A 19,501-nucleotide genomic window follows, 5' to 3' on the forward strand; every position below is an offset into this window, starting at 1 on the left:
TCGCGACCCCCCGCCGAGGGCCAGCCCCTGGCCCGGCCGAGTCCCGTGCGCTGCGGGCGCCGCGCCCTAGCCAGCTGCGCTCGCCGATCGCCGCCCGCTCCCCCCGAGGCCTTGGCGCCGCCGCCAGTGCGCGGGGCAGACAAAGGAGGCAGACAAAGGCGGGCGCAGCCCCGCGGCCGTGTGGGCACCGGGCGAGGCGGGCCCTCTCCTCCCGGTGCGTAAGAGCCACCTCGGCGCGGCCCCGGGGCGCGTGGGACGGGTAGGGCACCGGGCAGCGGTGGCGCATCTGGAGCGGCCCCGCGGGGCAGCGGGCGACAAAGGGCAGCGGCGGGGCGTCCCTGGCAGATCCCCCTCCCCCTCAACAATAGATCCAGGCTGCGCGCTCAGCTGCGGCCGCGTCAGACCGGACAGGAGCCGGCAGGGTCCCCAAAAGGATTATTCCGCCTAGGCTGTCAAATGGGACGGAAGAAATGCCCGCGGCAGGGGAGGCGGGACAGACAGCGGCGCGGCCTTTGTAGACTGAGAAAGTGCGCGGAGTGGGGGAGGTCCTCAGAGAAGTCCCTTTACCAAGAGGGTGTGCATGAGAACCTCAAAGTGATCGAACCTCACCTGGGTACGGATGGCTCATCTATGCCCCCTAGGAAAGAGAGAGACACCCTCCCCCCCAACACACACACACACACACACACACACACACACACACACACACACACACACACACAGAGTCAGCTTCTCCCTACTCTCGTGTCCCTAGCCGGCCTTGCGGGCTACTCAGTCCAATCCAATCCGGACAAAGCCAGCCCTCGGGGCGGCTCATCCATCACCGCGCGGGGTGCCAAGTCCTGCCGACCCTGGGAGTCCGAGAATGCTGGGTTGCGGGTCCCACGGCCCCCATAACTCACAACCGGGTCAATAGGGGCCGCCGACATTGCAAAGATCAGAGAGTAGTGGGCGGACCCGGCACGTGGGAAGCGGGAGGCTTTCCATTTCCAGTGTGACAGATTGTGGCTTAGATGTTTAGGAACGCGGCTCCGCATCAGGCAGGATGCCTGGGTTCCTCCTCCGGAGCCAAATCTTGGGCAAATTATCTAATTTCTTGGAGCCCGTCATTGTAGGGAACTCGGGGTTTAAGGCTTAATGGCCGTGGTCTGTGTAAGAAAAATGTTCTGAACCTCCCAGCCCACAAGAGGCTCCAGGGAACTGATTCCATTGCTATTGTGAGATTATCACATGGCTATGGGAGACACAGAATGGCTTGGCGAGAAGACTAGGTGCTTACCAGCTGGAAGGTTCAAATCACTGCTTCTGTGAGTACCTACTGAACACAGCTTCATTATGACTCCGGAGCTTGAAAATGGAGTGTACTAGAGTAAAAAGCCAAAGCAGTTCCTAGCACCCACATGGCAGCCTCACAACCACCCTTTAATTCCAGCTCCAGAGGGTCTGATGCCCTCTTCTGGCTTCCCTCTTCAGACACACAAGAGGGGCATGTGATGCAGGCAAACACACATAGAAACAAATAAATATTTTAAAATGTATTTATTTACATTTTATATACGTTGGTGTTTTGCCTGCATGTATGCCTGTGTGAGGTTGTTGGATCCCCCTGGAAGAGGAGTTACAGACAGTTGTGAGCTGCCGTGTGGGAACTGAACCTGGGTCCTCTGGAAGAGCAGGCAGTGCTCCTAACCACTGAGCCATCTCTCCAGCCTGAAACAAATGAATCTTAAAAAAAAAAAAAAAAAAAAAAGCAAAAGCGCCAGGCTTACGGTGCATACTTTAATCCTAGCCCTCAGAAAGCAGGGGCAGGTAGATAGCTGTGAGTTCAAGGCCAGCCTAGACTATACAGTGAGTTCCAGGACAGCAGATGTGGAGAGATCTTGTCTCAAAACAAACCAACAAACCAACAAACAACATACAAAAATAAAAGCAAAACATGGAGAGCAGTGAGGACCTACAGCAGAGAAGCGCTTGGACTTAGGGAGGGAGCGGTGAACAGGTGTGACTCTCTTCAAGGATCAGGCAGTGGCCTGGAGTGCACTCATAGCACACAGAAGCCCCCTGGAGGTTGTTTCAAATGTTACTCTGCCTGATGCCCAACTGTGAGACTCTGTTCCCCAGGTTCTTCCAGAGTGACACAGAAGAGGACTAGGCTCCTATCTCATCCAGATTATGGTGACTTGGGGCCTCAGTTTCCCTATCTGTAAAATGGGGCAGTTGATTGGCCAAAGCAGACCCAAGTATCCATCAACAGATAGGAGGACACACTGTGGTCCATCAGTACAAGGGGATGTTAACTGATTCTAAAAAGGAGGGCAGCAACCAGGCTCCTAGCCTGACAACCTGAATTTGAACCCCAAGACCCACTTGGTGGAAAGAGAGAAGTGACCCCAAATTGTCCTTTGACCTTTACACAGGTGCAATGGTGCATACCTCCCCAATAAAAAACAACAACAAAAATTAATTAATTAAAGGGACTGAAGTAGGGCTGGGGATGTGGCTCAATGGTAGAGCATTTGCCTAGCAAATACAAGGGTCAGGGTTCAAGTCCTAGCACCAAAAAAAAAAAAAAAAAAGTAATAACAACAAATAAAAAAGAAATGATGCGTACAAACATATCTATCTATCTATCTATCTATCTATCCATCCATCTATCTATCTATCTGGATAAACCTTGTAAACATTAAGCTGAGTCAACAAGCCAGATATAAGAAATGCCAGAGGTCCAATTGCATTTTTGTTTATTTGTTTTTGAGACAGTGTCTCTTTCTGTTTAGCACTGGCTGTCCTAAAATTCACTCTGTAGACCAGGCTGGCCTCAAACTCAGAGATCCACCTGCCTCTACCTCCTGAATGCTCTGATGGTCTTTGTAGATATTTTCTATCTTTAAAAATCTTCACTTTTTTTTTTAAGATTTATTTATTTATGATGTATACAGAAGAGGGCACCAGATCTCATTACAGATGGTTGTGAGCCACCATGTGCTTGCTGGGAATTGAACTCAGGACGTTTGGAAGAGCAGTCGGTACTCTTAACCTCTGAGCCATCTCTCCAGCCCCCAAAATCTTCATTTTTGTTTGTTTAGTGTGTGTGTGCTTGTGTGTTCCTGTGTGTGTGTATGTGTGAGTGTGTGTGTGTGTATGTGTGAGTGTGTGTGTGTATGTGTGTATGTGTGTGTGTATGTGTATGTATGTGTGTGTGTGTGTATGTGTGTGTGTGTATGTATGTGTGTGTGTGTATGTGTGTGTGTGTGTGTGTGTGTGTGTGTGTGTGTGTAGATCAGAGGACAACTGGCTGGAGTAGGTGTTTCTTCTTGCATCACGTGGTTTCTGGGGGTTGAACTCATGTTGTCAGGCTTATCAGTCCTGTGTAGATCTTAGTAGTACTATCACATGGCCACTAGTTGACCTGTGTATTATAAATATTTACTCAATTGTATAGAATTTTTTTTTTTTTGAGACAGGGTTTCTCTGTGCAGTTTTGGTGTCTGTCCTGCATCTCGATCTGTAGACCAGGCTGACCTTGAACTCACAGAGATCCACCTGACTCTGCCTCCCGAGTGCTGGGATTAAAGGCGTGTGCCACCACCGCCTGGCAATTTTCTTTTATTTTGGGCTTGGTGGTTTAGAGCACTCATTGCTCTTGCAGAGGTCCTGGGTTCGACTCTAAACATGCATATGATGGCTCAGAACCACCTATAACTTCAGTTCCAGGGAATCAAAAGAGGGTACTCTTGTGACTTCTGCAGGTGCCAGACACATGTGTGGTACACATACACACAGGTAGGCAAAGCATTCATACACAAAATTTTTTAAAAATCCAAAATAAACAGAATTTTATCTTAATTAATTTTGGGGAAAGTCTCTGTAACTGGCTGTCCTGAACTTTGTATCACTCTTCCTGCCTCCTGGGTACCAGGACTCAAAGAGTATGCCACCATGTCCAGATAACCCTGGGGGACTGGATCTATAGTTTCCCACTTCACAGATGAGCAAGCTGAGGCTGGATGAGCATCTGGGTGGTGGAGAGAAGCAAGTGGACACATAAGTGGGCAATAGGGGTGGTGGGCTCCTGGAGGAGCAGCCCACACTCTGGCTCTGCTGGCATCAGAGTCTTAGCTTAATCTGTCTAAGGAAGCTGGAGCCCAGATCAGGCCACTGGGCAGGAGTCCTTGTGATCACGTCCTCTTCCCCTCCTTTAGTCATTCCCTTGACACATGTTCCTGGAGAACCTGAGCTGGTCTCTTCTCCAAACAGGCCAAGCAGCTAGGTGGAGCATCATCACGGTCCCGGACCTGCCACCAGGCTTCGTGTGGCTGGTTCCCTCTCTCTTTTCCTACCCATGTGTTTGTTGTCCTGGGAACCTGAGACAAATGGGGAAGATGTGGATTCTTTATTAATTAGTTTAAGTTTTTACATTTATTTATTTATTTATTTATTTATTTATTTATTTATTTATTTATTGAGAGAGAGAGAGAAGTAGCAAGTGTGTACTTGTGGGAGTCAGTTCTCTCCTTCCACATGTGGGTCCTGGGGATTGAACTCAGGTTGTTAGGGTTGGTGGCAAGCCCCTTTACCTGCTGAGCCATCTCACATGCCCAGATGATGCTTTTGTGATCCCCTCTGTGGACAAGAAATTGGCTACAGAAGCATCTTGCAAGTCTGTACACTTCATTGATAAGTGTTTGGCCCAGTTCACTCTTTGTGGGTTTGTTTATCACACTGTGAGAATCCTTTGGCACATCAGTGGAGGCTTAAATCTTTGCAGGGCTGGTACTCACACCTTTTTTTATGGTCTGCCTTCTCTTTTTCCATTCCTGTATCTCTTGGGAGTGATTTACCTCTGTCCCCATTGAGGGCCCCCAGGGATCTGCTCTAGATGGCAAACACATACACACTCTTTTCTCCTTGACATGTGACTTTCCTTCCCATACCCCCCCGCCCCCATGACATAGTGTCCTTATGGTGAGAAACATGCAAATAACATTCAAAAACAGGCTCCCACCAAATGGGGGTTCAAAAACAATAACTTCCCCCATAATGCAATCTCAGTCCTCCAGCCATGCATCATGCTGCTAGGACTAATATGAAAGAAAACCCAGGCACAGCCGAGTTGCAAGCAGAGGTCCCCAGCTGGTCCCATGTTACCTCAGAATCTCCCCTCACTCCACCCACATCAGTAATAAAAACGCTCTTCAGAAGCTGGGGGTGGAGTGGTGTGGATAAAGGAAGACTCTGGCATTCCCCGACCCACCATGATGAAATCTTACTGCATTCAGGTCTGCAAATCTCAAAAGGCGATGGGTTGCTTGGCCAGCTCTGTGTGGAAGGGGCTCTGTCAAACATGGTGTGCTGTGGGCAGGATTGCTGTGCCCACTGACAGGTGTATCAATTCCTAAGGCCAAACCAGCCATTCTACCGGGTTAAGCACTGACATGCTACAGAATGCAGGCAAACTCTGCTGGCAGCTCCCACATTTTCTTGGGCATACATGTTCCCTGGGGAGCTTGTTAACGAGCGGAGCACTGCTGTAAGCCTGCCCTGGTCAGGCAATCAGGGCAGCTGGACAGCCAGAGTTTATTAGGGTCCCTGGGGGCTGAGGCACAGACTTTCTAGGTTTGCATTTTGAGAACTGCTTTGCTCATATTTTGGGCAAATCCTACCTCTGGCCTGCTATTTATCTCTTCCCATGAGAAGGATGTAAATATGGGTTTGAAAGCTGGGAAGGAGGATGCAGGGATGAGCTTGAAAGCAACATTCTCTATGGAGACAGACTGAGACAACTCTTATACCCCTGGAGGGCAGAGTCCAAGCCAGTGGTCCTCAATCTTCCTAATGCTGCGACCCTTTAATACAGTTCCTTTCGTTGTGGTGAGCACCAACCACAAAATTATTTTCATTGCTACTTCATAACTGAAATTTGACTACTGTTATGAATCTTAATGTAAATATCTGATATACAGGATATCTGATACGGGGCCTCTGTGAAAGGGTCGTTCTACCCACACAGGGGTTGCAACTCCCAAGTTGAGAACCACTGGTCTAAGTTCTCTTGGTTTCTAGGCCTGCCTTGTCACCGGTAACTCCAGGCCACTCTCCAGCCTCAGTTTTCCTATCTGTTAAATAGAAGGCCGTGCATTGAACTGAATTCTTACCTAGTGTTGGAACATCTTCTACTCCGGTGGCTTCAGTGAATGAAGGAACGTTCATCTATTGAGTGGAGCTGTAAAGGCAATATTTAGCTCCTAGGGCTAATGAAGGAATTAATGTAAATCAGAGTTTGGGAAGGTAGAGAGATGGTTTGGCGGTCAAGAGCACTGGCTGCTCTTCCAGAGGACAGGAAATGGGGTGTTGGGTGTTGGAGATGGGGTTCAATTTGCGATTCACAGCCGTCTATAACTCCAGTTCCAGGAGATCTGACGCCCTCTTCTGGCCTTCACCTGCACCAAATACTCAAGTAGTGTCCAATCATACAGGCAGAGAAAACACCCAGGCACATAAATAAATAGAAATCGGGGTTTGTTACATAAAATGGTTCCATATTATGTATGTACTACTAAAATGATCTGAGGCCCTTTCGGCTCTTCTGGAATTGAGTTCGTGCCTCTGCAGGTAGGTCCCTGGAGCAGCACTACTGCTCGTCCCCTCAACTAGCTGTGTGACAGACAAGTCCTCATTAGACTCATCAGCAAAAAGAAGACAGCCAGGAATCCACACGTATTCTGGGGATTTAGTGAGTCAACCCACAGACACTGCCCAGATTCCTAGCACTCGGCTGCTGCTTCCAAAGGTCAGCTATTGTGAAGAAAACGTGGGACATTTAATTCTTTAGGGAGGTCAATCCCCATAGCACTTGGGTTCCGGGTAGGGGTGGAGCGTCTCGGGTACATCTCAGACTTCCTCTGTCCCCGCCCCCAAGCCTGCGGATTCGCTTTCGGTTGGGCAAGCTGAGACTCCGGGGACGCTGGCTCTGGACTAGCAGCAGATGTCGCTGCCCTCCCTTGGACCCCAGCTGTACTTTGCAGCTGGCTCTCACTTGCAACTACTAAAGAGAAATGCCCGGGAGCGGGGAACACAGCGATCCTGTGTAGAGGCCACCGAAATCTCGTTATCGCTCCCACCTGAAGTCCGAAGGCGGCTTAGTTTACACTCCTGAGATCCCTGTCGCTCAGGCTGGTGTCCGCCCCTAAGCCCCGCCCCCGAGGCTGCTCCGCCCCTCCCAGCAGGGCGAGGCCCGGATTGGACAGCTTCAGGGGTGGGCGTGATCGACGGCAGAGCTGGTTCCGCGGGAGCATCACGGTGGTTACTGAGGCCAGGGGATACTGGGGGACCTGCGGAGGGTCCCGGCCGGTGGCTCCAGTCGCCCGAGCAAAGTTTCGAACCTGAGGCCGAAGCCGGAGCCCGCGAGCGGAGAGGAGAGCGGAGAGGGCGGGATTTCCGCCGGGAGGGATCCGGCCGCTCAGGGGGTGGGGCTTCCCCGACCGGGCTGCGTTTCCCGCGTGCGGGGCGGGGTGCCCTGGGTCCCTGCTGACAACCTCCGCTCCCTCCCCTAGGCTGCCAAGGATGACCACGCTCACGCGCCAAGACCTCAACTTTGGCCAAGGTAGGGATCCGGGCCTGCAGGGCGGTAGGGTGGGGGTGGGTCTTGGCTGGAGTCGTGCTCATCAACTGTGTCTCCTCCACAGTGGTGGCCGACGTGCTCTCCGAGTTCCTGGAGGTGGCCGTGCACCTGATCCTCTATGTGCGCGAGGTCTACCCAGTGGGCATCTTCCAGAAGCGCAAGAAGTACAACGTGCCGGTTCAGGTGAGCCCCGGTGGCCGGCTGGATTAAAAACCTTTATTCTACCTACAAGATCCCTCACTCCCCAACAGAGGCAGATAGCCTACAGCCTCCTGTCTCTCACTGCCTGGCTTTTCCCCGCCCTGACCGCAGATGGAATAGGAAGAGTTATTCCAAGCTTGCATTTTGTTTTGTTTTGCTTTTTGTTTGTTTGCTTGTGGTTTTTGTTTGTTTGTTTTGTTTTTCGAGACAGGGTTTCTCTGTGTAGCTTTGCGCCTTTCCTGGAACTCGCTCTGTAGACCAGGCTGGCCTCGAACTCACAGAGATCCGCCTGCCTCTGCCTCCTGAGTGCTGGGATTACAGGGATTAAAGGCGTGCGCCACCACCGCCCGGCCCAAGCATGCATTTTAAAGGGGTTTCGAGGCTGGGAACCTTGGCTTGGGTAAAACATTCCCACAGTGCCCAGCAGTTTCTTTCTCTCCTCATTCTCCCTAAACTCTAAATTGTAGATTTTTAAAAAATTATTATTACTTATTTGAGATAGAGTGCTACTGTGTAGCCATGGCTGGTTTGGATTTCCCACTACGTAGATCAGACTGGCCTCAAATTCACGAAAATCCTCCTGCCTCTGCCTCCCCAGTGCTGTGAATGAAGGCGTGAGCCTCCGTAACTATTTATTTATTTATTGGTTTTTTGAGACAGGCTTTCTGTGTAGCTTTGGAGCCTGTTCTGGAACTCACTCTGTAGACAAGGCTGGCCTCTGAACTCACAGAAATCATCTGCCTCTGCCTCCCAAGTGCTGAGATTAAAGGCGTGCGCCACCACCGCCTGCCTGGCTTGCCGGCCTCTCTTGAGTTTGTACTTACTCATGTTTTGAGGGACCTGAAGGCTGGAGGCAAGCTTTTTATTTTTTAAGATTTATATTAATTATATGTGTATGTGCATGTGTCTGAGTTTGTATGTAGGGTGCCCACTGAGGCTAGAAGGGGCACGGGAACCACTGGCATTTGTAAGATGCCTAAGGTGGGTACCGGGGATCTGACTCTGAGTGGCAAGTACTCTTAACTGCTGAGGTATTTCTCTACCCACCCCCACCTCACCTGACCCTTTTTAAAATCCAGACCTCAAGTAGTCTAGCCTGGGCTTGGAGTTGTTAGGAAACTGGGACTGTCCTTGAACTCCTGATCCTCCTGCATCCTAGGATTACCAGAGATCTTTACCAAGCTTCCTGGTTTTTTATTTTGTTTTCTAAAACAGGGTTTCTCAGCATGGCCCTGGCTGTCCTTGAACTCTCTATGTAGACCAGGCTGTCCTTGAACTCAGAGATCTGCCTGCCTCCTAAATGCTGGGATTAAAGATGTATTTTTTTTTAAGATTTACTTATTTTTAAAAAAAATTATTTATTATGTATACGATGTTCTTCCCCCATGTATGCCTGCAGGCCAGAAGAGGGCACCAGATCTCATTCTAGATGGTTGTGAGCCACCATGTGGTTGCTGGGGACTGAACTGAGGACCTCTGGAAAAGTAGCCAGTGCTTTTAACCTCTGAGCCATCTCTTCAGCCCCAGTTTCTTATTTAATTGTCACCCTTATTAGATCTTCCCAGATGACACCATTAAGCTCAGAGATATTAAGTCATTTGCCTATGGCCACACAGCTCTTCCCTCTCAACTCTCCCAGATAGGGTTTCTCTGTATAGCCCTTGCTCAGGCTGGCCTTAACTCAGAGATCTGCCTGCCTCTGCCTGGTATTAAAGGTGTATGTCACCATGCCTGGCCCTACACAGCTTTTTTTTTTTTTTTTTTTTGTCTTTTGAGACAGTGTTTCTCTGTGTAGCCCTGACTGTCCTGGAACTCACTTTGTAGACCATGCTGGCCCTGAACTCAGGAGATCTACCTGTCTCTGCTTCCCAAGCACTGGATTAAAGGCATGCAGCTCCGCAGCCTGGCTCTACACAGCTTCTTAATGTTAATGTCAAATGCCAGTGCTGAGATGGGGTGCCTGTCTTTGAGTATCGCTCCTGGGACAAATTCATCCACAGTTCTTAGCACCATGGTGATGTGTTGGGTCCTCAGTCAGGGAGACCTGGGGAATGGCGGTTGTTTGTCCAAAAACCAGCATGTGTATGTGTGTGGGTTGTTGGTGCTTTCCCCATTCATGCCTTGGACTTCAGCAGTCCTGTGGGGTTGTGTGCAGATGTCCTGTCACCCAGAGCTGAACCAGTACATTCAGGACACACTTCACTGCGTCAAACCACTCCTGGAGAAGGTGAGGGGGCCCCAGGTCCTAATGGACACTCCACACCCAATGTGTTCCTCCTTACTTCTGGGCTGACTTTGTGGGGAGTGCTCATATCTTTTAACAACCAGAAGTTTCACTCTGAAGACCACCTCTAGCTAGCAGGTCCTGGGGCATGTAGGTCACATCTGGGGTCGATTAGTTGGGCCAGATCTGGGTGGGCCTTGCCCTGGAAGATCTGGTTCTTTTCATGTCCCCATGGTCTGTCCCATCCCTGCATCCCTGCTCCCCATTCTCTCTGGGTTGGGCCCTCTTGGGTTTTTTCTATTTTATCTTGTCCTGGTCTGAGGCTAGTTGCGGGGGGGGGGGGGGGAGACCTCCAGGTATCTCCACTGGCCTATATCATCATGTCTTTGCAGCCAGCCTGCACCTCTGCTTGCTGGGCTCCAGGTAGCCTTAGCCAGTGCCCTATCCCACTGCTCCCTGGGCCTGTGCGTAGCTCTGGAGCAGGGGTTCCTCTGGAGCAGAGGTTCCTGTGCTTACAGAACGATGTGGAGAAGGTAGTGGTGGTGATTTTGGATAAGGAACACCGTCCAGTGGAGAAGTTTGTCTTTGAGATCACTCAGCCGCCCTTGCTGTCCATCAGGTGAGCTGTTACCTCGGCTGGCTACTGCAATCTCTCACCGGGATCCCTCTACCAGCTCCACATTACCTTAGTAAAGACCCTGAATGATACATACTGTTCGGGTCTGAGACACACTGGCCACAAACCTTTGTGAATGGTAAAGAGGTGACAGAGTCACCCTGTGTCACCCCTGAAACATCCCAGGAAGTGGTTAATGTTAGTCCCTAGCCTTATTGTGTAGATGGAGAAACCAGGGTCCTGAGAGGTGACCTGTGTGGTGTCACCCAGTGATTGTAAAGCCCGGGACTCTGACCCAGTTGACTGGTTACCATGGTGTCTACAGTACCTACTGAGCTACTTGCTCTCTGTGATGAGGTAAGGGCTAGAATCAGGAGCTAACCTGTCTCCTGGCTAGGTGGGCTCAAACAAGTCCTTTTTCTTCCTGTCTTGGGGTCCTGAAGTATGCAGGGGCTTGAGCTGTATCCTGGGTGCCTTCTAACTAGCTGAATATTAGAACTGCCTAAAGGAACCCCTGCACCCGTCTCCATTCTGTTAGGTGGGTGGGACTGGGCTGGCTCTCTCTGGCACTGAAGGTGTTTGGTGAGTACACTGTGTGCTGGGGGTGGCAGAGGAGCATGATAGAATGGGAGACCTCCTTTCCCATTCCCAGTTCAGACTCCCTACTGTCTCACGTGGAGCAGCTGCTGCGAGCCTTCATCCTGAAGATTAGTGTGTGTGACGCTGTCCTGGATCACAACCCTCCAGGTACGATGCCCCACTCCCCCAGTGTTTCCTTGGTTCCCTGGCATGCCTATCTTCTTCCCACTTAGCTGTCCTGAGCCACCCTCTTCTCCCCGCCCTCAACACCTGAGAGTTCATCACTCCAGGACTGATTCTACTATGTTTCAGCCTCCCATTGACACTGTCTTTGCCATTGGCTTCACTTAACATCTTGTGGGTGGCACTGCCTAGCCAGTGAGGGAGGAAGAAGGAAGCCTGGTCCACTGGGATCCTGAGGCAACTTACCTTTGACCTTGACCAAGCATTCCTTCTGCAGGCTGCACATTCACAGTCCTTGTGCACACAAGAGAAGCTGCCACTCGAAACATGGAGAAGATACAGGTCATCAAGGTGTGTGTGTGTAAGTGGGTACAGTTTCAGGGTACTGCCTGTGGCTGGCACTGTTGTTTACGGCAGTGCCTGGCATCAAAGTGGGCTCCCCTGTGGGTTACCCACCTGACCACATCTGTGTGTACTGAGAAGAATTGAAGTAGAGCCAGCTAGCTCACCCTGGCTCTTCTGAACAAAGTTCTCCAGAGAGGGGCCATACCCTTTGGTTTCAGAATCATTTGAGGACCACACTGGGAATGTAAATTGCTTGGGTTCCCCGCACCCTGCCCCCTCCCGTGTAGTAACTGGAGGGAGGGTTAGCAGAGTGAGGACTGACTGAAGTGTGACCCCTTCTAACCCTCACTTGATCCTATCCCTAGGACTTCCCATGGATCCTGGCAGATGAGCAGGATGTCCACATGCATGACCCCCGGCTGATACCCCTAAAAACCATGACGTCAGACATTTTAAAGGTGAGCTTTCAGGGGTCAGGGGATAGAGGGAGCCTCATTTAGGAGACTCAGGGCCCAGAGCTAATTCCAGGCTAGAGAGTGTGCTGGTCAAAGTTTTGGGATGGGGTGGTCCTCTGCCTTCCATCCCTTCCTGAGTCTTGCCAGCAGGCACCTCATGGTCTGATCAAAGCCATTTCTCTACTAGATGCAGCTCTACGTGGAAGAGCGAGCTCATAAAAACAGCTGAGGGCGTGCCTGCCACCTGATGCCCAGCTGTCTCACTCTGGGGCCCCAGCCCAGGGCGGTGCTGCAGGGCCCCCTGACTCCAAGTGCTCTTATCGCCTTGATATGTGGCCGCCCCTCTGGTTGGGCTGCCCAGTCCTGCTTGCCTTGGTGAGGCAGCCTTCCCAGGAGACCAGGGAAGAATACCAGGATAGACACCATTTCTCAGCAGCCTCCTGGGGCTCAGCCGGCTAACACTGTCCATCTGAATACTGTGCTGTGAGTTATCATTAATAAAGGGGCCCCAAAGGGCTGACTGCCTTGTCATTAACCAAAATGGGAGAAGGCAGGTGCAGGGAAGCTGCTCCAGAGAGGGACTGTTTCTCCACAAGAGTGTTAGCAACCCCACCTGTAAACCCCAAACCAGGCTGGACTTACTGAAAACATTTATTACAACAGAATGTCAAAGCTCTGTGACTGTAAATCACCACTGAGTTGATGGGTTTGCTGGCGGTCGTCGGGCAGGGGCTCATGGGACTGGGGACCTGACTGCCCACTAAACTCTTGCCAGACTTTGCTTTGCAAAGCACACCCCAGCAGAGGGGGACAGATGGATGGCTCTCAGAGAAAGTCTACCATTAGGGTTTCTGGAGCCAAAGTTGGGGGGTGTCTTCCTCCTATTACTAGGGTGTTTTCCGGCAGTGCTCTGGCAGGGGCGGGGTTCTTGGCTGTCCTGTGACTGATAATGATGCTGCTGTTGGTGACACGGGGGCCATACCAGCCTTTCCAGAACTGGGTGTCCTGGCCCCCATGTTGAAAAAGGATGTGTCGGACGCCAGGAGGGTAGTCAGAGAAGGTGTGAGAGACCTGGGGAGAGAGAGGAAGGAACTATTGAGACCTGGGGAGGAGGAACAGCCTAGCACTGCAGAACAATTAATTGCCCCTTGTTCCTTAACAGCCTGGTCCTGGGAAAGTGAGTGGCAGGCAAGCAGGCAGGGGGGGTCTCACCTCCCTCCACGTGGCATCATTCCACTGTTCGATGGTCACAGGTGGGGGCTCAAAGGACGCCAAGACAATGTTGTCAGCTGAGGTCAGATGTACCCGGAGGTGATAGGTACAGCCACAGTCTGCTCTGGGGGCGAACCTAGGGAGGATGGAATAGAGGATGAGCACCTCTGCCTCTGAAGGCTGGCTCTAAGGACAGCTCCTATTTGTAAGCACCCCTCTGTCTGTGACTGCTAGCTGGCTCTATATTCCTTAGGTCTCTGTGTCCTGGAGAAGCATCTATCTACATATTGCCTCAGTTTTCCCACCCAAGAAAAGGGGTGAGCTTGAAAACCAAAATGGCTTTCAATGAAGATGCTGTCTGTCCAAGTCTGTCACCATATGGCAGAGTAGATGGGAACCTGTGCAATGGGCTGGCTCAGAGCTTGCTCCATTTTCCTCAGAGAATTGGCCCCCAGAGTCTTCTGCCAATAATTGTAGGCACAGAGGGGGATCTTGGGAAAGGGCCATAGGGAGGGGTTGAGGTTGGAGCTTAGCAGCAGAGTGTATGCTTAGCCTGAGACAGGTCCTGGGCTCCATCCCTAGCACCAAAGACATAAATGCCAGAGGGGTGGATAACCAGAGGGAGGGGTGGGAGGCGCTGCATAAGAAAGCAAGGAGTCAGGCCGGGTGGTGGCGGCGCATGCCTTTAATCCCAGCACTCGGGAGGCAGAGGCAGGCGGATCTCTGTGAGTTCGAGTCCAGCCTGGACTACACAGTGAGTTCCAGGAAAGGCGCAAAGCTACACAGGGAAACCCAGTCTCAAAATCCAAAAAAAAAAAAAAAAAAAAGCTGTGAGTCTCCACGAAATTCAGGGAGGGCTGGAGTCCTCTGGTCCCAGGGCGGCTAGCTCATCTGAGGCCTCAGTGGCCATCTATAAATACAGCTCAAGTTTTGCGATGACTGTCGCAGTGGCTTGGCAGGAGGGAAGGCACAGGGGGTGGGGACATAGGCCACTCACCAGTCCTTAACCACAATGTCGGGCCGGAAGGTGTCCATCAGCTCCTCCCAGTAGCCCTCAGCTTTGAGGTCCACCATCTGGGACTTGAGGCACATGCTGAGGACAGAGGATAAGACTTGCATTATTGTCAGTGTGCTAAACAGGGCCCTTCCTTGCCAGGTAGATGGCCCAAGGAACTCAGGAGACACCCCCACCCCCCAGGACAGGCCCTGGGTGGAGCTCCTCAGATCTGAGGGAAATGGGGCGGTAGATCTGCTTTTCCCTGGGTAGTATTTGACATTGGGACATTGTGGAGTGTGGCTGACTGTGCTCCTGACTCTATGTTGAATGAGCTCTTGGTCACCTGATACCCATCTTCCCCATTGCCAGCAACCTGCCACCAAGTTCATCACCTTCCTTGAACTTCTAGAGGCCCTCACTTATCCTGGCACATGGCAGAGCCCCCCTGACTCTTCCCTTAGCATGCCTCCTCCAGCCTCTTCCACATCACTGCTTACCCGTAAGAGGTGACAAAATACTTCTTGACCTTGGGGTCAGGAAAGTTTCTGCCATGTTCCCCAGGGAGGCTCTCCACCTTCCACTCATCACCCTCATTGGAGTCTATCCGCCATGATCTCATGTCCTCTGGGGAAAACGGAAGTACAGGTGAGATTCACCTCCAACTCTGCAGTTGCAGCCCTGATGTATACACTTGAAACTTTGAGGCCCTTTCTGGTCCTGGCAGACTTCAAGGGGGTTATGGACACCAAAGGGATTAATCAGCTCGCTTCTCCTAGAGTGTACTTGGCAGCCAACGTTAGCGCCCCACCAGTCTAAGAGCATAATCTGTGCCTTGGTGTCCCCACATCACCTCTGGCTTCTGTCTTACTCTTTCCTTCTTTGCCCCAAACAATAAGATGACACATTCCGGAGTAAATCTCACTTTTCCATATTGCCACAGGGCCCCATGTTTCAATCCTTAGAGAATATGATCAATAAGGGCCTGTGATGGAGCGGACATTAGGACTGATGGGGGTCCTCCCAATGAGGAAGAGGCCCTGGTTAACTGTGACCCAGATCTTAGGGGCCAAAGGAACCCACTGTTCCAACACCATTAGATAATACCCTTCTCCTGGGCAAGTGCCAAGATGGTACATTGGTGTCCCCTGGACTGGTAGCTGCAGGAGTCCTGTGGAGATGAGGGACCTTCTGGAATGGGGTCAGATCCAGGGATTTCCCCCCTTCAGGCTAAGCATAGCAGACCTCGGAAAGCTCGAGTATTACTGTATGACGGCCCAGATCCGTCACCCGGCGAGCTCTGCCCTTCCACTCACCATCCCCTAAGGGCTCACATTGTTTCCATGTATTCTGGGGAGGGGGGGCTCCCCAGTATAGAACCAAAGGAGTAAGAGAATTCGAGGAGATGGGCTAGCATGAGATAAAGCCCTGGGAGATTTGAGCAAGGCAAGACATGGAGGCCTTATAAAAGGCAAAGCTGCAGAGTGAGGTGATCTGAGCTGAGCTGGCAGCCTGGCTGGGCAGCTTCTGAGTGGAATCTGGGGCAAGTAGGGAGATCGAGTGTCTGAGGCAGGCCTCTGCATTCAGATTGGCCTGAGCCTTGGTCACCCTGAGAGGATGACTGCTCTGAGTACTAAGCCAAGTGATACTTCAGGGCCCCAAGTACTCTACTCTCCCATTGTTTGCATGACCTTCCAGAATTGTAGCCAGGACGGGGAAGAAATGGCAGACATTCAAAGTATACAGACAAGAACTCTTTCTTTCCCCCCCTTTTTTTTTTTTGTGTGTGTGTGTGTGTGGGGGGGACAATGAAAAGAGTCCTAGCTGTCCTGGAACTCACCGTGTAGATCAGGCCAGCCTTGAACTCACAGAGATCCTCCTGCCTCTGCCTCTCCTGGGTGCTGGGATTAAAGGTGTTCTCAGCCACACCCACTCAGGTGTCAGCCCAGGGGATGAAGATGGCTAGGCAGGTAAGGGTGCTTGCTGCCAAGCCTGACAACCTGAATTGGAGCCCCAGGATCCACATGGTGGAAGAAGAGAACCGAGCTCCCTCAATCTGCTCCCTGACCGACACATGCACACATCCCCCAACCATGCACATTTAATAGATGAAGGGTGTAGGTCCAAACAACAAGGAGCCCGAGTGTGGTTAGTGTTAGGGACACAGGAACATGGCAGGCAGTGTGGAAAAGCAAGAACAAAAGCCCCAATTTCAGGAAAGCAGAGAAGAGGCTCCCAGGGCAGCCCGGCCTCACCCCACCCCCACCCCCAGCCCACCTTCAGCACATGGGTTCCGAAGGAGGTTCCTTTGCAGGCTGCACAGGAAATAGAAGATCTTCCAGTCTTCCACAGGCTGGTCCCAGTCTTTGGTGATGAAGCCCTCTTGCAGGCTCTTGCGCTTCCAGAGTGTCACCACATCGATGAGGTCTCGCCAGAGGCTGCAGACCCGACGGCAGTTACACAGCAGCTGGCGGCTGGGGATGTGGGTGAACAGCTCCAGTAGAATGTTCTCCGGCAGCTCATTGATGTTGACCATGGCGGCAATGGGGAGCTAGGCTCCTGGGCCTGGGAGTGGTAGGGGATGACTGTGGTGAGCCCTGAGCAGAAGATCCCAGAAAGGACTCACTCCTCTCCTCTCACTAGCTCTAGAGCAGCATGTTAGGCAGGTCTTCCCCCGACCTGAAACCCAGAGAGGAAGCAGCACTTAAAGGGTGGGGGTGGGGTCCTTGAGATCCGCAGGGACCTTGCTACGTGCATTTGGAAAATACAAATAAGCAGCTTGTGCTCCAAGCACCAAGGAGGCCAAGGCAGGAGGACTGCTTGGGCTACTCATAGTCTAGGTCAGGTCAGCCTGGGTTGGTTTTCAAAAAGCACCACAAGAACAAAATGAAGCTTTTTTTTCCTCAGAGCTGAGGGCCGAACCCAGGGCCTCAAGCGATGTACCACTGAGCTAAATCCCCAACCCCCTTTTTTTTTTGGTTTTTTTGAGACAGGGTTTCTCTGTGTAGCTTTGAAGCCTGTCCTGGAACTTGCTCTGTAGCCCAGGCTGGCCTCGAACTCACAGAGATCCGCCTGCCTCTGCCTCCCAAGTGCTGGGATTAAAGGCCTGCGCCACCACTGCCCCGCCAAAATGAAGCTTTTAAAAGTTCTCTGCAGTGCCGGGGACGGAACTGAAGGCCTCATGTATGCTGGGCAAGCACTCTGCCACTGAACTGTACCACCAGTAGTTCTAGGCCAGTTTGGGAAGCAGAACAAGACTTCACCTCAAAAAAAGAACAAAAAATAAAACAACCACAAAATGACAAGATTTTAAAAGGCGTTCCCTCTCTCCATTGAAAAATAATTGTTTAGGAGCTGGGTCTGGTGGTGAATCTGTTATTCCAGCTCTTGGGAGGTGGGAAAAAGAGGATCAAGATTTCTAAGTCAGCCCTGGTTACAGGAAACTGCCTGTAACTTCTCACCCTAAACTGCTTTGTATTGGAGACAGTTGGCCCTTGACCCGGAAAGAGTCTTCCAGGGCCACTCCAGTGGTCTCTTAAGTTCTCTGTCTAGTCCTGCTATTACATCACTGCAGTAAAAACATCATTTTAATGCCCAGGTGCTGATACGTTGCCTTGGGAGTCAGGCCAGATCAGAATGGGAGTGTCTGGCTGTCCGTAAGCTCTTAGGTCACCCGGGATCCGCCCTAGGTGTGGGGGTGGGCTGAATCGGGCTCTATGCTGTCACTCAAAAGAGCACTCCTGCTGTGCCTGGGGGAAATGCTTTTCCACCTACTTTCCCGGAAACAGAAACTCGGAGGCTTCCCTGGAAGCTGGTGGTCTTGTGAGGGCTCCTGCCCCAGAACACGGATGCACACTGGCCCTTGCCCTGGAGGAGTTCTTACCATGGCGGAAGAAAGGACCATAAGAGATCTGGGCCCTGTTTAAAGGCTTAGAGAGGCAGAGTACAGACTGCGGTTTGGTCTTTCAAATGCTTACCATTTAAAAAATGTCTTGTGTCAAAATACAAACAAACAATTATCAATGGTGGCACACCCCCACATCCCAGACAACTCAGCCCGATCAACTTCTACCTGTCTCAAAATAAAAAGTAAAAGTAAAGAAGGCTGGGAATGTGACTCATTTGGTGGATACTTGCCTAGCAGGAACCTGTGCTTTGGAGGGAGCTGACGGGTTGGTAGCATGCTTATTATCTAGCACTCGGAAGGCCCCGGGTTCCATCCTCAGAAACAACCAATAAAAATCCAAGTACACTATGTGGGTTAAAAGACTTCAGCAACTCCTAAAAGCTGCCTAGACCAGTGAGTCACTGGGCGCCCAGTGGGGGTCTCCCACTGCTGTGGCCCTGATGGCATTCCGCCTCAATGACACTTTCACCCACGACAAACCACATTGCAAAGGAGATGGCAGTGCCCCTGGTGTGCTTTGGTGGAAAAATCCACGCCGGGCTCTGGCCCGGTCACGCTCGGACGTGCCTCCCTAGCGCCTGAAGCCCTCGGCACCAAGGAGAAGCCGCTGTCTCCACGGTTCCGGGCACTCGAGTACGTACAGCAGGCCCGGCGTCCCGGCGTCCCGGCGTCCCGGCGTCCCGGCGCGGGACTCGAGAACACGGATCGCGCCTGGCCCGAGCCTCCCCATGAGCGCGTGACCTCCACCCCCTCCCAGCCCCGTCCCCGTTCCCCACCCGGCCGCGACCTGGGCACCCGGCGGCCGCAGCTCCGCCGGGCCTTGGGCTTGGACCTTGGCGACGCGGTCCTCTGTCGCTTGCCTCGCCCCGCCCCGGCTTCCCACTAGCGTCATGCACCGACAAGCGGCCCTCCGCCTCGGTGCGAAGATGAGCTCAGGGTCCTAGGGGCCACCGCCACGCCGCTGCTTCCAGGGCTCTACACCAGAGGTTTCTTGGGCTTCCGTCTCCCGCTCCAGGCAACAGGCAGCTTATCAGCCGGCTTACACTCGGTCCTGCTTCCTCCTTCTGCGAAGGAAGCGCTACCTGGAATCCAGTCCCTACTACACGCCAGCCAGGACTTGATCTGCTCCCCCCCCCCCCCCTCATCTGGAGGGCCGGAGTTGTT

At 52.0% G+C, this 19,501-nt stretch overlaps 2 protein-coding genes across 6 annotated transcripts; one reads left to right on the forward strand and one right to left on the reverse strand.

Moving 5' to 3' along the window:
* The first annotated feature begins 161 nt into the window (after positions 1–161).
* Mad2l2 (mitotic arrest deficient 2 like 2) lies at positions 162–12,900 on the forward strand. 3 transcript variants are annotated; one of them, XM_036177933.1, is made up of 9 exons: positions 162–214; positions 7,554–7,603; positions 7,686–7,804; positions 9,978–10,049; positions 10,565–10,665; positions 11,315–11,409; positions 11,702–11,775; positions 12,135–12,227; positions 12,412–12,900. In XM_036177933.1, exons 2-9 carry the CDS (start codon positions 7,564–7,566, stop codon positions 12,451–12,453), a joined length of 636 nt encoding a protein of 211 aa, XP_036033826.1. In that variant the 5' UTR covers positions 162–214; positions 7,554–7,563; the 3' UTR covers positions 12,454–12,900. The 3 variants fall into 3 exon arrangements, with proteins under 3 accessions (XP_036033826.1, XP_036033827.1, XP_036033824.1); XM_036177931.1 differs by lacking the exon at positions 162–214 and adding an exon at positions 6,951–7,466; XM_036177934.1 differs by lacking the exons at positions 162–214; positions 9,978–10,049 and having other exon boundaries at positions 6,949–7,603.
* Positions 12,858–19,413, reverse strand: Fbxo6 (F-box protein 6). Of its 3 annotated transcripts, none has more exons than XM_036177928.1 (6): positions 19,125–19,413; positions 16,708–16,995; positions 14,931–15,057; positions 14,434–14,529; positions 13,437–13,572; positions 12,858–13,295 (listed from the first exon to the last, which is right to left on the reverse strand). In XM_036177928.1, exons 2-6 carry the CDS (start codon positions 16,964–16,966, stop codon positions 13,050–13,052), a joined length of 864 nt encoding a protein of 287 aa, XP_036033821.1. In that variant the 5' UTR covers positions 16,967–16,995; positions 19,125–19,413; the 3' UTR covers positions 12,858–13,049. The 3 variants fall into 3 exon arrangements, with proteins under 3 accessions (XP_036033821.1, XP_036033822.1, XP_036033823.1); XM_036177929.1 differs by lacking the exon at positions 19,125–19,413 and adding an exon at positions 18,979–19,092; XM_036177930.1 differs by lacking the exon at positions 19,125–19,413 and adding an exon at positions 18,568–18,972.
* Between the last annotated feature and the right edge of the window lie 88 nt (positions 19,414–19,501).

The sequence above is a fragment of the Onychomys torridus genome, chromosome 2 (genome assembly GCF_903995425.1).
Source record: "Onychomys torridus chromosome 2, mOncTor1.1, whole genome shotgun sequence".
NCBI classification, from domain to species: domain Eukaryota; kingdom Metazoa; phylum Chordata; class Mammalia; order Rodentia; family Cricetidae; genus Onychomys; species Onychomys torridus.

Coding starts and splice junctions, on each gene's coding strand:
- Mad2l2 (XM_036177933.1), top strand. CDS start 7,564: ATGACCACGCTCACGCGCCAAGACCTCAACTTTGGCCAAG. Junction 10,050..10,564: donor TCAAACCACTCCTGGAGAAG/GTGAGGGGGCCC, acceptor CTGTGCTTACAG/AACGATGTGGAGAAGGTAGT. Junction 11,410..11,701: donor CCTGGATCACAACCCTCCAG/GTACGATGCCCC, acceptor TTCCTTCTGCAG/GCTGCACATTCACAGTCCTT.
- Fbxo6 (XM_036177928.1), bottom strand. CDS start 16,966: ATGGTCAACATCAATGAGCTGCCGGAGAACATTCTACTGGAGCTGTTC. Junction 14,530..14,930: donor TATTTTGTCACCTCTTACGG/GTAAGCAGTGAT, acceptor CTCTGTCCTCAG/CATGTGCCTCAAGTCCCAGA. Junction 13,296..13,436: donor ATGATGCCACGTGGAGGGAG/GTGAGACCCCCC, acceptor CTCTCTCCCCAG/GTCTCTCACACCTTCTCTGA.